The sequence below is a fragment of the Rosa chinensis genome, chromosome 4 (genome assembly GCF_002994745.2).
Source record: "Rosa chinensis cultivar Old Blush chromosome 4, RchiOBHm-V2, whole genome shotgun sequence".
NCBI classification, from domain to species: Eukaryota; Viridiplantae; Streptophyta; class Magnoliopsida; order Rosales; family Rosaceae; genus Rosa; species Rosa chinensis.
In genome coordinates, this window is record NC_037091.1 from 34240201 (window position 1) to 34257494 (window position 17294).

The 17294-nt window shown below is 37.1% G+C and overlaps 1 protein-coding gene and 1 long non-coding RNA gene across 5 annotated transcripts; one reads left to right on the forward strand and one right to left on the reverse strand.

The window, feature by feature from the left end:
* Positions 1-10687: 10687 nt before the first annotated feature.
* On the forward strand, positions 10688-12638 carry LOC112196203 (transcription initiation factor TFIID subunit 13). 3 transcript variants are annotated; one of them, XM_024336519.2, is made up of 6 exons: positions 10688-10887; positions 11078-11240; positions 11358-11395; positions 11500-11559; positions 11664-11738; positions 12245-12638. In XM_024336519.2, the coding sequence occupies exons 2-6, from the start codon at positions 11132-11134 to the stop codon at positions 12386-12388; spliced, it is 426 nt and encodes a 141-aa protein (XP_024192287.1). In that variant the 5' UTR covers positions 10688-10887; positions 11078-11131; the 3' UTR covers positions 12389-12638. The 3 variants fall into 3 exon arrangements, with proteins under 3 accessions (XP_024192287.1, XP_024192288.1, XP_024192290.1); XM_024336520.2 differs by having other exon boundaries at positions 11093-11240; XM_024336522.2 differs by having other exon boundaries at positions 11120-11240.
* A 2326-nt stretch (positions 12639-14964) lies between these two features.
* Positions 14965-16079, reverse strand: LOC112196204. Of its 2 annotated transcripts, none has more exons than XR_002935030.2 (3): positions 15913-16079; positions 15677-15801; positions 14965-15379 (listed from the first exon to the last, which is right to left on the reverse strand). It is a non-coding gene; the product is annotated as an uncharacterized LOC112196204 (long non-coding RNA). The 2 variants fall into 2 exon arrangements; XR_002935029.2 differs by having other exon boundaries at positions 14965-15306; positions 15913-16077.
* Between the last annotated feature and the right edge of the window lie 1215 nt (positions 16080-17294).

The window sequence follows — 17294 nt, forward strand, 5'->3', positions numbered from 1 at the left end:
GTATAATATTCACACATATAAACACTATTCACGAAATTAGGGGGGTTTTAGGTTTTTGGTTTTTCGAAAATTAAAAGAAAGAATAAAAACTAAGTATAAACAAAAACACAAATACAAGAATGAAATGTAAGAAACAAAGATTAAAACCAAGTTCATGATTAAATTCGAATGAACCCTACATTGTTCTTCCAAGTCATGTGAAAGGAGTTGATCATGTGAAACATTAGAAAGCAAACGATTTCCCATATTTTACTTTCAACGCTAATTAATCTAAGTGAAAGCACATAGACTAATCCTATCAAACATGTAATCAAGCCCTAGAAAGCTAGTCAATCATACACATTCAACGCATGAAACACATAGAAAGGCTATCAACTCAAGTGTACAACTTAGTATGAATAAGTTCATCTAATTGCAATCCTTTTCAATTGAATTCGATTTTTGTCCAAAACCTTTACTACTTTTGATTTAAGTTCATAACACAAAAAGTTGAATCATGTTCTTAAATCTAGCACCACTCATACATAAACCCTAAAAGTTTCGAACCAATTAAGATTAACATACAAGAGATATCTATAAAGCAAATTCAATCGAACAATCACACATAAGCAACTATGGAATCACAACATAGAATTCGAAATCCTTTATTCAATCATAAAATTTCAGATTATAAACCTTGTTCAAACATAAACGTTAACTAGAACAATCTTTAACGAAATCAAACAAGGAGAATCAAAAGTGATTACAAGAAAGAAGGTTGAATTACACCGTGAATGGAGATGGTGATGTAAAACTCGAATGATGAACTAATGAAACTTGAAAGCAAGCTTCAAAGTACACGGCTTCAAGGTGGAATGGTGGAGATGCTCACGGCTTGGTTTTGCTTCTTCCTTCCTTGCTTGAAAACGCCAAAAGATGCCTAGAGAATGGAGAGAGCTTTCGCGCGTAGAGAGAATTTTCTGAATTAGAGGGTGGTTCTTTGAGATGTCTAGGGTGCTTGTATATATAGGGAACGGCAATGCTTGGCCTCCAAGCCGTGAGTTTTCTGATTTATTTTCCATGGAATTAAATTAATAATTCCACATGCCTTCCACCAATGAGAAATTTCCAAGTAAGCCCTAGTGTGTCATCCAACCAATCACAAAACTCCAAGATGATTCCCTAATATATTCTTGCCGAAATTCCTTGAATATTTTCTGATTTTCTTCTCTTATTTCGGCCAAAATATACTTAGGGTTTCTAGGAATGAATCTAGACGCCATTTGGTCATTTTCTTGATTTCTTTCCTTAAACTCCACCCTAGAAAATCTCTTGGCGTAATCTTTTATTTTCCTCTTGATTTTCACGCCATCTTTCTCTTCTCCCTTTGGTTTTCACGGCAAAGCATCCCTAGGGTTACATCTTTGCGTCACAAACCCTAATTCGATGGGCTTTTATGGGCCTTGATCCATTTTGCCAAAAATCCAACTCAATTCGTAGGGTTCTTGGGCCTCGTTGCTTCAACTTCAAGCCTTTTCATCCTCCAACGTCAAAACACATTATTTTTCCATTTCTTTTTCATGGTTGCGTTGGAAACTTGCTTGGGAAGCTTTCCTCCATTTCGCAGGGTTTCCGGTTGGACTAGGAAAGCTTATTTCTTCATTTCTGCTCAATTGTGTGGCCCTTTTCTTCTCATATTCGCTCGTCTTGATGTTCACAAGCTCCTCTTTCCATTCGTGAGTTCATTTCCACTTTTTAGCATGGAGGTCCTGAAAATAGAAACTATTATGAAACTTTCCTAATTTGAAAAATAGAAACTTTCTAAAATTTGAGAAATGGAAAGTTTCTAAAAATGAAAAATAGAAACTTACTAAAAATGAAAAACAGAAACTTTCCTAAACTGAAAATGGAAACTTGCCAGAAATGAGAAATGGAAACTTTCTTTAATAAGGAACTTTCCCTGTCAAAGAATGGAAACTTTCCCAAACAGGGATTTTTTAAGGAAATGGCGCAGAAAAATGTAGGGAAATGCAGTTAAAACGTCGCATTAAAATGCTCCTATCAAATTCCCCCACACTTAGCTTTTGCTAGTCCCTTAGCAAAATCACAACACAGACACGACTATGACTCAATGAAAATTAAAGACTCGACACATAAAAGACTCTATTGCCCTTTAACTTTTTGTCTCAGCAATCTCTTACTTTCACAACACCAAGATTAGCACTTCACCAAGAGTCAATGTTTAGGCATTCGAGAGTTAATTAAAACACATAAATTACATATATACAAGTAGGACTTGGTTGGAACAATGGTGATGGTTTCTGTTAAGTATGCTTCAAACAAGTATGATTCATATCCTCACAAAGTGTATCCACTCTTTCTTCTCTCAGATCATGGCAATGCTTAAAAGCTTATACACTCAAGTATATGTGAAAGATAGCAAGTGTATCACATAATGCAAGAAACGAAATCACAAGTATATTTTTCTTTTAAAGATCTCATGAAGGATACCAACTACTTGCACAGATGGACCCAAGCCATAGGTTCAACTCTTGTAACTCATCTCCACATCAAGGGCTGTCCCATCTTAAGGATCAAGAAGGTCTTATCAAGGGTTGTAATGGGGCCATGGCTCAAGGTTTTAAAGAAACGAAGGTTAAGGAATTCAACAAAGTGTCCTAAAAACCTAGTAGAGCTCATGCAAATGTAGAGAGACTTCTAGAAATCCACCAAGTATGCAAAAACGTCACTATCCCATGGGGGGGGGGGGGGTTGTAAAGGGGCCTAATGTCTTCGTGTTGGGCCCAAACTTCACTCTAAACTTCCTTTGATCTCTAGTAAGTTGGACAAAGGCCAAATTTTTCTGTAATGGGCATTCAATTCAAAGTAAACTCCAAACTCACCAAGTATGGGGGACTAAAATCCATTGATATTTCTTTCTTTTTCTTTTTCTAAGCCGTTCACATATTTTCATTTTTCTTTTTCTTTTTCCACGGCTTTGTCATATATTTTTCTTTTATGGACAAGTCTACCCCCACACTTGAACTTTCACCTCTTCTTATCCTTCATTCTTATCCTTCATTGTTGACGCCAAAAGTCTTCAAGTAAAGTCTCAATTTAGCTCCACTAAGTTCTTAGAACAAAGGGTAGGGTTATAGCTATACTAAGGCTCAGGTTAACAATTTTTAAGGGTGATGAAAGAAAAGGCTTAACGTAGGCTCAAAGGGGTTTTTCTAAGGGAGTCCCACGACGGGCACAATTAGGGACACAAGTTTATATGGCAATGGTGGTAATTCCTAGGGTGCCTCTATCCTTTCCAGAATCAGGGCCATGTATTGATAAAACGTCTCAACAAGCACAAGAGTGAATTCTAGCATTCTCTAGTCCATCAAACTTAATCTATGGCAAGTAGTCAATTAAGATGAAAGAATAATGAGATCATCAAAACATCGCCAAGAAAATAAGAATATATTTTTCATTTATCACTCCAAGAAAAAGGGACATGGCTCAAATATCTCACATGGGTTGTTATGAATCAAAACTCATCTTAACATGCTCATATTCTGTACCAAAGTCACGAAATCCATATCCACTACAAGGCACATATTTTTCATATATCTCAATTAACCAAAGAATACCATTTTAAAGTCATCTCAATTTTGTGATCCTCTTTTAATCATGATTTCAGAGATATAGAATCATCCTAGACAGTTGAAAGGGCATCCTAAGACTCAAAACAAAATGACAAAAGACTCAACAAACGTTAATTAGGGACTAGGGTTATTTCCTTTCTCCTTTCGGTAACTCCTTTGGGATGTGACCAGGTAAGGAAGGGAACGATTTTGGCGGAGCTCAGCTCACTTGTTTAGCAGGGGACGAGACCCTTTGCTAGCACTTCTCGTATCCAAACCAAACCTAGACATCACACCTTAATAGATGCGCCTACGATGAAGAAATTATTTCACCCAAAACATGACTCAATGACTCAATAAAGCAACGAAATTTTTGTTATTTTTGACATTTTTCTGATTTTTTTGTATTTTTCAATATATATGACTCAAGATAAAAGTATAAATCCCTTCCCCCACACTTAAATATTGCATTGTCCTCAATGTAATTAATCATAAGCATGCAATGAAAACAAGTAAGCATATAGGGATGGAATTCACGAAAATATCTACTAAATTAAAAAAGAAAACGTGAAAAGAAAGAGAAATAGGGAAGTAGAGATCAAATCTGCGTGTGTAGACTCTTTCACAGCTACTTCTGAATTGGGTTGCCTCCCAAGCAGCGCTTAATGTTTATAGTCTTTCAGCCTAGACTTGTACCTCCTTGTGTCCTCAGTTGGTGGAGCCTTCAAAGCCTCCCTTTGGGTTTGGAATTGTGTTGCTCGGAAGCTTACCATTCTCATGAAACTTGGTCATGAAGTCCACCACTTGTCCCATTTGCTTCTTGAGGTCTGCAATGTCCTTGGTATGGTTCTGTTGTCCTTGAACCAAGGCTTAAGTGGAATTGGTGAGTGCCTCAATAATCTGATCATAGTTCGAATTCCCTGAGGCATGATGATTCTGAATATAAGGCCTTTGAAAGGGTGGTCCTTGAAAGTGTGGCCCTTGAGATGGTGGTGCTTGAGGACGTTGGAAGTTACCTCCAAGGGGATTCTGAGTGTTCTCATTGTTCGTCCATTTGAAGTTGGGGTGGTCCCTCCATCCAGGGTTGTAGGTATTCGAATAAGGGTCATATCTTGGATGTGGGGGACCCCCTTGGTTCCCTTGGTATCCTCCTATGGCATTCACAGATTCCCATCCTCCATTTTCCTTGAGTTGGGGGCATTGGTCAGTCACGTGCCCTTGCATAGAGCATACTCCACAAGCTTGCTTTGGTCCCTTGGCGTTTACAACTTGGTCCATAAGAAGGGTGAGTTTGTTCAATCTCTCCTCAATAACCGAATTGGTACCTATTTCATTCACCCTTCGAGTTGTGAGACCTACACCCTCATACTGTCGGGCATTCTTTGCTCTATTTTCAATCATAGCTCGCCCTTCAGTAGGTGACTTATCCACAAAGGCTCCCCCAGCTGCAGCATCTAACATGTCACGTTCCAAGGGTAGGAGACCTTCATAGAAGCAAGTGAGCAAGGTTTCTTCCTTCATCTGATGTTGAGGACATTGGGCAATCAAGGACGAAAACCTCTCATAATAAGCGGAATAAGATTCATCTTGAGCTTGCTTAATTCCACTTATCTTCTTCCGGAGTGTAATGATCTTTGAAGCTGGGAAGTATTTCTCTAGGAAGGCCTTCATCATGGTTTCCCAAGAAGTGATTCGTCCAGAAGGAAGCTCATAGAGCCAATCTTTGGCACGGTCAGCTAAAGAAAAGGGAAATGCCTTCATCTTAAGAATATTCTCATCCGCCCCTTGTGGTAGCATGTTGATACACACAGACTGGAACTCTCGAAGATGCTTGTTAGCGTCTTCCATATTAAGGCCATGGAACATAGGAAGTCTGTGAAGCAATCCACTGTTCAACTCAAAATCTGCAGACTTCCCTGCAGCAGGGGCAGGGTACACAATACTTGTGGGAAGTCCTCCTTGAACCACAGATGAAGAGAGTTCTCTAATAGAAGCCATCTTAACGTTCTCTTCTTCTTCAGGGGGTGGTGAACAAAGAGGTGAAGGTGAGTTAGAGGAAACACTAGGTGATACAGACTCCTCAGAAGGAAAAAGCCTCTTCCCTTGCTCGTTAAATATGTTGTCCTTAAATGTCGATGAAGAGGGTTTCCTGTACTCGGGTTGTGGAGGATTCTTCAAACGAGCAAGCCTTGCTTCAATTTCTTTAACTGTAGAGAGTTTAGAAGGCTCGGTCATTCATAGAATTCCTGAACAACATTAAGAATTAAAGAAGTTAGTAAATTGTATAGTAAAGTAAATACAAAATTAATGGTTTATACAAAAACGTCACTATTCACGATTTACTATTCACAAATTACTATTCACGAATTTACAAGTATAAAGAGAAGTATAAATTACAAAATATAAAACATAATGTCACATATATACAATTAGGGTATGACATAGTTAATAAAAGTTTGAATTCCATCATAAGCTCTTAACCAAAGTTTAGACGTGCGGCCCAAGGGCTCGATCCTTAATACTAGTCGCCCTCCTCAATCTTTTGGTAACTCTTTTCACATAGAGCCAGGTAGCAGAGGAATGATTTTGGCGGAGCTCAGCTCACTTGTTTAGCAGGGGATGAGACCCTTTGCTAGCACTTCTCATATCCAATCAACCTAGACACCCTATGCTACTAAGGTGCGCCACATGAAAGAGAAGGGTGCAAGACTAATGTTAAAGACAAAGTCCTTCACCTATTCCGTTATGGTCAAAAACTTATAATAAAATTCACACTTTCATAAACCATATTTTTACTATTCACGAAAATTTAGTACAATTATTTCTTTTCTTTTCGTTTATTTTCTTTTATTTACAATTATTTCAACACTTAGGTACGGGAACAGGGAGTCTTGATGTGCAATGGGACTGAAACAGCTACCCTTTTCAAGACTATGTTTAATCCAATATTCCTTAGTGCATCACAACATTTTCTTTTGTTATAAACATAATTGATTTCGAATTAAATCCCAAGTGGTAAATCAAGTGGACGTGCGGCCCAAGTATAGTTGTCTCGACACAAAGTCCCTCCGACATCCTTTGGGCAACCTTACTGAAATGACCAGGTAGGGGAGGGCGAACACAAGAGGCAGAATCCATTTTGGCATGAGCTACTCCCACAATGTGGTTTAGGCCCATTTGTAAGCACTTCTGGATCCAAAACCCGTCATGAACGCTGTCTCCTTTCTAGACACCATCCCACATAGGCTATACTTACTTAGATGAAAAAGGTCCTAAGTGTGAAGACAGTTCAATGAATATTAATAAAGACCGCCCTCAACCTTAAGGGACCTGAACTAGGTACCAATAAGGGGTTTAGGTCAATATTAATAAATACGACTTCACCTATTCCTCTTTAATTTACAACTCACAATAAAACTCGTATTCAATAATATAAATAACAATCTAAGTAATTATTTAAATAACGTTCGAACACAATATTAACAAGTATATGATATTTACGAAAACAACAATATATCCAACAATTATTCACACTTCAACAAGTGATTTTTTCAATCCCCGGCAACGGCGCCAAAAATTGATACGCTCAAAGCAAGCATATAATTTAACCCTAGAAATATCATTAGTAGTATAAGCAAGTAGGGATCGTTCTATTCCGGAGATTGAGGGTACACCTGTCAATGTAAGACAATTTAAACAATTAAAATAAAAACAAAGTATAATATTCACACATATAAACACTATTCATGAAATTAGGGGGGTTTTAGGTTTTTGGTTTTTCGAAAATTAAAAGAAAGAATAAAAACTAAGTATAAACAAAAACACAAATACAAGAATGAAATGTAAGAAACAAAGATTAAAACCAAGTTCATGATTAAATTCGAATGAACCCTACATTGTTCTTCCAAGTCATGTGAAAGGAGTTGATCATGTGAAACATTAGAAAGCAAACGATTTCCCATATTTTACTTTCAACGCTAATTAATCTAAGTGAAAGCACATAGACTAATCCTATCAAACATGTAATCAAGCCCTAGAAAGCTAGTCAATCATACACATTCAACGCATGAAACACATAGAAAGGCTATCAACTCAAGTGTACAACTTAGTATGAATAAGTTCATCTAATTGCAATCCTTTTCAATTGAATTCGATTTTTGTCCAAAACCTTTACTACTTTTGATTTAAGTTCATAACACAAAAAGTTGAATCATGTTCTTAAATCTAGCACCACTCATACATAAACCCTAAAAGTTTCAAACCAATTAAGATTAACATACAAGAGACATCTATAAAGCAAATTCAATCGAACAATCACACATAAGCAACTATGGAATCACAACATAGAATTCGAAATCCTTTATTCAATCATAAAATTTCAGATTATAAACCTTGTTCAAACATAAACGTTAACTAGAACAATCTTTAACGAAATCAAACAAGGAGAATCAAAAGTGATTACAAGAAAGAAGGTTGAATTACACCGTGAATGGAGATGGTGATGTAAAACTCGAATGATGAACTAATGAAACTTGAAAGCAAGCTTCAAAGTACACGGCTTCAAGGTGGAATGGTGGAGATGCTCACGGCTTGGTTTTGCTTCTTCCTTCCTTGCTTGAAAACGCCAAAAGATGCCTAGAGAATGGAGAGAGCTTTCGCGCGTAGAGAGAATTTTCTGAATTAGAGGGTGATCCTTGAGACGTCTAGGGTGTAGTATATATAGGGAACGGCAAGACTTGGCCTCCAAGCCGTGAATTTCTGTTTTATTTCCCAAGGAATTAAATTAATAATTCCACATGCCTTCCACCAATGAGAAATTTCCAAGTAAGCCCTAGTGTGTCATCCAACCAATCACAAAACTCCAAGATGATTCCCTAATATATTCTTGCCGAAATTCCTTGAATATTTTCTGATTTTCTTCTCTTATTTCGGCCAAAATATACTTAGGGTTTCTAGGAATGAATCTAGACGCCATTTGGTGCTTTTCTTGATTTCTTTCCTTAAATTCCACCCTAGAAAATCTCTTGCGTAATCTTTTATTTCTTCTTGATATTTCACGCCACTTTTCTCTCCTCCCTTTGGTTTTCACGGCAAAACATCCTTAGGGTTAGGGTTTTGGGTCACAAACCCTAATTCCATGGGCTTTGATGGGCCTTGATCCATTTTGCCGAAAATCCATAGAGTTCTTGGGCCTCGTTGCTTCAACTTCAAGCCTTGTCTCCCTCTAACGTCAAAACACATTATTTTTCCATTTCTTTTCATGGTTGCGTTGGACACTTGCTTGGGAAGCCTTCCTCCATTTCGCAGGGTTTCCTAGTTGGATTAGGAAAGATTATTTCTTCATTTCTGCTCAATTGTGTGACCCTTTTCGTCTCATATTTGTTCACCTTAACGTTCGCAAGCTCCTCTTCCCATTCGTGAGTTCATTTCCACTTTTTAGCTCGGAGGTCCTGAAAATAGAAACTATTATGAAACTTTCCTAATTTGAAAAATAGAAACTTTCTAAAATTTGAGAAATGGAAGTTTCATAATAGTTTCTATTTTCTTTAAACAAAATTAAGAGAAGTTCTTATTTCTTAGCAAAAAGTTAAACCAAAATAGATAAACCAAAATTAAGAGAAGTTCTTATTTCTTTGAAGATCTTTTTAGTTTTGATAAGCCAGTATTGTGAAAGTTGTGCTTTGCATTTTCTGGTTATGTTTGGTGAAACTAGATTGGAAATTGTCTCAATGAAAGGAAAAGAATGAGGATCTACTAATCAAAAAGGGCTTCTGCTAATAAGGCTTTATTGTTTGAATCAGCTCATTATGTTCTTATATATGCCAAACACATCATGAAGACTGATTTAGTAGATGGATCAAATAATATCACTTCTTTAGGATTCTCAATAAGAAACAAAGAGCAAGTATATGAATAGGCATACATCATAGAATACTAGGACTACAACAACAACAAAAAATCTTTATAAAATGTACTACTTGCTATTAAAAAAAAAAAAAAACTGCTGAGGGCTTCTTAATTGTCAAATATAAACAGGTAATCAGACCAAAAGAAATGGTGAGATTTTAATGAGGACCTTAAAATGAGGGCTTCATGAACACTTTTAAATCAACGGTTGGATGACATGTGAGTTGTATAATAAATATTTCAACTAAAATTAGAACCACTCATCTAACCGTTGAGGCGTCAATTTGAAAATCCTCATTGAATTCTCAATTTAAAATCCTCACTACATCTCCCAAAAAAAATATATATATATATATATATATGTGTGTGTATATATAAACCGCCCAAGGGTATAAAGGCTATGGACTATACCCAGCGATAGGGGTCGTCAATGGGCGGCCCTGCCCAAAATTAATGGGCTCGGGCCAAAACATATTTTATTTTATTTTTCGGGTCGGGCAGGGCCGGACTTCTCTTAAAAATCAAGGCCCAGGGCCGCCCATGGCCTTACGGGCTTCTTAGGGCCGGGCCGGGCTGGGGTTTTTTGGGTGGGCAGGGCCGAGCCCATTATATTTATATGTCATATTATTTTGTTAAAAAAATACAAAAAGCTATGAAAAAATGATGATATGTTAATGATTGAACAAAATAAAATACAAAATTAAAAAAACATATGGCCTAATGCAATAATTAGTTCAATAATACTACATAAAAATATATTAATACAAAAATTGAATGGGCTTTCGGGCGGGCTTATAAGGCCGGGCCGGGCGGACTTTAATGGGCATATAACGGGCCGGGCCGCGGGCCGAGCCTGGGCTTTGAACCCTCCGCCCTAGCCCTGCCTTGTGCCCAATGGGCAGGGCCGAGATGAGTTTTGCTGCGGGCCAGGCCGGGCTTTTGCCCACTGGGCCGGGCGGGCGCCCATGGGCTTTTAGGCCCGCGGGCCAAATGATGACCCCTACCCAGCGAGAATGAAAAAAGATGTAAATTATTACAAAATAAGGACAAAACCGTAATTTCGCTCGGCTCGAGCTGCTGCTGTTACTTGGCTTTAGTAACAGTACCACTCCGCCAACTTTTAGTATATAGTATAATGGGCTGATTTAAAAATTGGACGAAGTGTTTCATTTTATAGGCCCGTGTAGCGAAGAGGGTGATGAATAGCATAAAAGCAGAGAAGAGCAAAGACGGTGTCGCATAAAATCGGTGTGTATTTGAAACCAAATCGCACATCAAAACGTCGCTGCTTGCTTGCCGTCGTCGTCGTCGATGCAAGTCTCCTTATTCTCCTGCATAGCATCTGTCAAACCAAACCCTAATTAAGCCGGTAAGCGCTCCTAATCTCCTCTCTTTATGAATAGAGCTCACTGCCTCAGCTCTCGGTGAGGAGCAAGCAATCTGTGTTTCTCTTGATCTTCGAATATGTCTACTCATTTTCCGCCTTCAATCTGATAATTTAATTGAACTCTCTTACGAAAAAAATAAAAGAAACTTTGGTTGTTTATTGAAATAATTAGATAATGTGAGGACAGTGAGGCACAGAATCTATTATTGTTCAGAGGTGAAAGAAGATGAGCAAGTCTTCTGCAGGGGAAGGTTCATCCTCAAAAGCGAAAGCTGGACCCTCGCAGCCGGCCGAAACTTCATTTAAGCGCAAGCGTGGAGTCTTCCAAAAAGAATGTTCGTTTTCCCCTTTTATGTTACAACCATTTCAGCCTTTTTCATTCGGTTGAATTACATATTTGCCTGTAATTTTCTTATGGATTTTGGTTAAATCCTTTTGTGCATATCTTACAGTGCAGCACATGATGTATGGTTTCGGAGATGATCCCAATGTATGTATGTAGCTTCTATGTAAACACACATAAATTTTAGTCTATTCTCAGCTTGTCACTTGACTTTTCTAATCTACTGATAAGCACTTCTCTGTTGCTGGCAGCCTCTTCCGGAGAGTGTGGCTCTCATGGAGGACATAGTGGTTGAATACATTACAGATTTGGTAACTACACTTGAGCTAGTTGATATGTATATATTAGGCTAAATATGGTCAGGCAGGTGTTGTTGTTTTAAACAATTAAACCCAACTATGAAACTTCTCTGCAGGTACATAAAGCCCAAGATACTGGATCAAATAGGGGAAAGCTATCAGTGGAGGATTTTCTCTACCTAATCCGCAAGGTATCTTCAATGCTGTATATATCCTAAACCATGACAAGTTTGTATCCAACTTGTATTTTACAATCTGGATTTAGAAATTATTGATTTTTTATGTCAACTAGTTCAGTAGGATATATACAATTGTTGGCTTGGAACTCCTTATAAGAAAAAAGTACTTTAATTGGAATATACCATGCTCTGAATGTCTGAGATGAAAATAAGGGATTTATTCTCTCCTAAATGTAATGGTTAAAATAGTACAGGCTAATAGTATGTCTCTAATATCAAATGTTGGATTGTCCGAAGACTTTAGAGTTTAGAGTCAGTTTCTTCTTGATATCTTGATACAAGTACTTGAATTCTCTCCTATGTTAATGATCATTGACCTAAACATATTCTTTGGCTTAGGATACTCTTTAGCAGTTACACTTTTCTATAACATGTTACCTGATTTAAGTCTGGTATCAATCTTACTGGTTATCTTCTTCCCAGATAGAAGAAAAAGACTAACACAACTACTTCTTCAGGATTCTCCAAAACTTAACCGCTGTAAGGAATTGCTGTCTATGAATGAAGAGCTAAAGCAAGCAAGGAAGGCTTTCGAGACAGATGAAGAGAACCTGCGGAAAGCTTTTGAGGCGGATGATGATAAACTGGGATCAACAGAATAATATCTACAGATTAATATCTTCTTTAGGCTGATGATTTTGCTGTACATCGTATGTTTGGTTAAACAAATCTGACTATGATGCCCAAAATTAATTCCGTACTTGCACACGGTTGGTTTGATCCCTACCGCACTATGTTGCTGAAACTTTGTCCAAAACTTGGTCCTTTACTTTATATGTTGGGCATTTTCATGTCCAAGGAAAATGGCCAAAGTCCCCCTATTGAATTAGACTGAATATGATGCTTCAGGAGTGTTGGCCTCTTTTATGAGACATAAAAATGCATGCGAACGCTAAACATATAAATCATTATGTTCTTATAAATGCCAAACAGAGAAGACGGATTTGTTGGTGGATCAAATAATTTCACTTCTTTAGGATTCTCAATAAGAAACAAAGAGTAGGTATACGAAAGAAGGGTTTAATCACCAAAGGCATACATCATAGAATACTAGGACTACAACAAAAAGATCTTTAAAGAATGTACTGCATGCTATCCCAAAAAAAAGAAGCTGCGGAGGGCTTCTTAATTTCTTTTTAACTTTTCTGTACCGGCCTCATCATGTTACAAATTTGAAACAACGAAAATGTATCCCTTATCTAACCAAGAACAGCTTTGATCTTTGTTTTCTGCTCCTGTTAGTGAAGTGGGGAATAGAACCTCAAATGTGACTTGTAAGTTTCCTTTCTTTGAGTGGAAGTGCAGAGGCATCCACAGACGATAAAATAGTTACCCATTCCCTGCTCTGGATAAAATATACCCATTCCCTGCTCTGGATAATAGTTTTACATTGTCATTTCCTGCTTTGGATAATATTTTCCATTCTCATTTCCTTGTGGGTTTCCTTTCAGGGATGCGTTACCTCTGTTCCCAAACATTCTATTGATGTTGTCCCAATACAGATAGTGTGTCACAAGACCAGTGATGATAAGGACTTTAATGATGACAAGGTTTTCAGATGTTTATGGAGAAATGCTCAGCAAGTAATTGAATCTACAAAGTCCTGTCCGCCCAGTGCAATAAAATATCAGAATAACTTATGTGTTTTCATACGTGAGGTTTTGAGAAACAGTTCTCACCTCTTGACAGATGATGAAAAGGATTTCATCGGTATGTATTCAAATGCTTGTGTTGTGATATTCCTATAGTTTCCTTTTAATCTTTTTCACAAGTTATGACTGTTATATGTATCATTTTGGCAGAGTCGTTTACTTCGATGTCAGATGATAGTCAGAGGCTATTTGTTCAGCTTTATACACGGAAAGGTTTGTACTTTCCAGATCTTACAGGCATGGTTGTATTATTTTTATTTTCAATTATTCTGCTGAATACTGTAAGAGAACCAGGGACATGGTTGTCTATAAGCTAGTCTTTTTTATTTTATTTTTTTTCAAAAGGCTAGCTTATGGAAAATAGTGTCCCCATTTCTATTACAGTAGTAGGCACAACATAAGCTACCCTTATATTATGTACATTGTGGCATCTGGTGTGCTGGCCATCACAAAACATTCACTTTCCTATCCAACATAGTAAACGCTGTTCAAACTTCACTTATGGGAGAATATGAAATTTTAATACCATTCCTAAGTCTCCTAATCTCATATTCTTAAGGAAATCACCCCTTCGGAGGCCTAGAGTGTGTCTCATAGTTGCCTTCTGTTAGGTGTAACTTTTGTGTTATATGATAAGTAAACCTGGTATAATTTGAGTGGTTGTCATCATGGTCATTTAAATGCTGAAAAGAGGACTGGTCTATAAGAATTGGTTCATAAGAAAAGGCAGTATTTTTTTAATTTGAAATTTTAATTTTAATATACATCCTTGTGCTATACCAACAGATCAACTATTAAGTTTTTTCTTTTCTAGAAACTGATTGAGTATCCCCCATTCCACCAAAAAAAAAAAAAACTGATTTATTATGATGGTTTTCTTGGTCAGGCCCATGGTTTCGGCTGTCTGCTATTTCATACCCAGAATTACTGGATCCCCAACAAGCAATGAAAGAGCTGTCTGCTAATAGAATACTATCAGTTGGATATGCTGTATGTTTTAAAATTCAGATTAAGGCTGATGGATAATTTGTTTGTGATATTGCAGAGACAGGGAATACATCTTGCTTTGAAACAAATAAACTATCTGATGATGATATTAAGGAGATTTTGGATTTGCTCACTGTATCTGAGCTACGTGAAATCTTGTGCATCCTTAAGCAGGTTGACATCTAAAATATATCTATTGGCATCACCTTTGCAGACTTTCTTTTAGAGATCATCTCATTAAACTCTATACCACAGTATTGGAGTGTTAAAATGAATTCAAGTATTTTATAAAGAAAAAAACTCAGGGCCATCAGCAGTTTATATTATCCGACTGAGATTGGTTTCTGCATATGTACTTAAATCACTTTAAATGAAACCTGCAATAACCATCTCAACCATTATTTACACATTTGGGGAGTGTTCACTTGAATATACTCAGAGCAGTCTCAAACTTTCCGGAGGCCCTGTGCGAAAGTTTAAGATGCGGCCCTCCAAGCTTCAATCTTATATGAAATTTATACTTGAACAAACACACAATGTAAAATCAAATAACCATGATCAATATATATCATTAGATGAGCCTACAAAAGAGGCTAAATATTCAATACAAACATAAAGTTTGCAGCAAAAAATAATTACAAAAAGATGCTTTGATCTGAAACCCTCAAAATAACACATTCTAGCAGTGTTGATTGATATTCATTTGAAAATCCATCTCCTTGCCTTCTTACCTGCAAACTGATCAATTAGCTTATCACAATTGATTTTTCCAAGATATTCGTTCTCAATAGAAATCAAAGCAAGTCCATTTAGCCTTTCTTGTGACATAGTTGATCGCAAATAAGACTTCAATAACTTTAACTTGGAAAAACTCCTCTCAGCTGAAGCAACAGTAACAGGCACAGTTAATAATATTCGATATGCAAGTCTAACAATTGGGCAAGTATTCCTTTCCTGTAAGAAATTCAATCATGACCCAAATTATCGACAACTACATTGCCATCAGTGTGCTCTTCTGCCACTTCATTAACTAAATGCCCACCCAAACCTTCTGATTCTCTACTAATGAACCTATCAAGACTTCCCCTTAAAGAATTAACCAACTCTGCATTTTTTTCTTCTTTAAGCGTTTTGCATGTCCAGATAAACATTTTCTTTTAGGAGGCATGCTTCTAAATTTTAGCAAATCAATTCAAGCAACATCCCCAGACAATTCAAGCAAAATTAGCAAATCAATGTGAAGGAGGGAACCTGATTCCTTGAACTCAAATCATAGTCTGTGACTCTGAGTTTGTTCACTGCTCGACTTCTCCAATTTCTCAATTCCAGAATCCCACAAAATTGCTTGATGGCCTACTGACCTAGACCTTTGTAATCTGGAAACCAAATCAAACCCAGATCAAACCATTAGGAATAACCCATCAAAGAATCATTACGGGACCGAGTAAATAACACAGCAAACATTGATTAATTTGATTCAATCATACCTGAGTGGCTGGATAGAGAGGTACTGAGGTCGACTGATCGATGAGAATTGAGGAGAAGAGAGGAGAGACAGAGGTTAGAGACTCACAGAACGCAGAAAAAAGAGGAGGATAAAGTTTGGTTGTGTTTGTGACTTTGTGTGGCTGGATAGAGAGAGGTAGGCAGCTAATTTCACATCATCTGAAGGTTTTAATATTTATTTATTAAATATAAAACTATTAAAAAAATTGGGCCCTCTAAAGAGGGTATCAGGTGAACGTAGCAAGAGGAGTAGAGGACCATGGGGGGCCTATTTTATATTATTTATAATTATTAATATATATTAATATATATATAAAACCAAAAAAAAAAAAAAAATTTGGGGCCCTCTCAATTAGGGGCCCTGTGCTGTCGCTCATGTTGCACAGCTTGAGAGCCGGCCCTGAATATACTGCCTCGAACTTAACCTACAGTGCTGTTTCTCTAGTTTGATTTCTCTAAAAGAAGGTTATAGCCAAACCAGAAAGTTCAATCTATCTAGGTTCTGTATCAACTTCTCTTAATTTTGTTTAAAGGAATAAGAACTGTTCTGGTTTAAGTTTTTTGCCAAGGATGTCACTGAACTTGGAATTTTTTGTTCCTAGTTGACTTAATTATTGAGTGGAGCATTTCGGGTGGATCTTTCTAAATTTGGTTGCGTCCCTAGTTTATGCTTCTAAAGTGATGAATTGGCTTTTGATGACTACACATGAAGAGCTACTGTGTGGACAGATATGGGTCAAACATCTCTTAATTTTGTCAACTTGGAACAAAAAATTCCAAGTTCAATCTATCTAGGTTTTGTATCAACTTCTCTTAATTTTGTTTAAAGAAATAAGAACTGTTCTGGTTTAACTTTTCTAACTTTTCTTTAAATTTTGTTAGGAATTTGACCTAAAATTCCTCTTGCGGAAGCAGACAAGTGCAAAACAATATAGATAAACGATCGAGAAAACAAACACGAACTTGTTAACGAGGTTCAGCAAAGAACTTTGCCTACGTCCCCAAGCTGCTTGGGTTTCACTATAGAAAAAGAAGAATACATGAACAAGAATACAAGAATCTCTCACAAGAAGTTATCACCAACTCTCAAGACCTCACTTGCTCTCTCTGTTTAATGCTTCAAAGACTTGATCTACTACTACAACCTATGCCCTTATTTATAGATATCTAACTAGACCCTATAAGACATTGGAAACCTATTCCCAATAGACATAGAAACCATTACCAAGTAGGATTATGTAAGCAGGTAGGAAACAATCAAAACTCCTCTTTGATCAAGGATTAACAAATCCTTATCCTATGTGGAATCGGATCCACACACCCAACAATCTTCCACTTGGAGCCGATTACGCTAGTAGCTAAC

Excerpts from the sequence above, each read along its gene's own strand:
- LOC112196203 (XM_024336519.2), top strand. The coding sequence starts at position 11,132 with ATGAGCAAGTCTTCTGCAGGGGAAGGTTCATCCTCAAAAGCGAAAGCT. Across the intron at positions 11,396-11,499 it reads GTTTCGGAGATGATCCCAAT|CCTCTTCCGGAGAGTGTGGC; the intron begins GTATGTATGTAG and ends TGTTGCTGGCAG. Across the intron at positions 11,560-11,663 it reads TTGAATACATTACAGATTTG|GTACATAAAGCCCAAGATAC; the intron begins GTAACTACACTT and ends ACTTCTCTGCAG.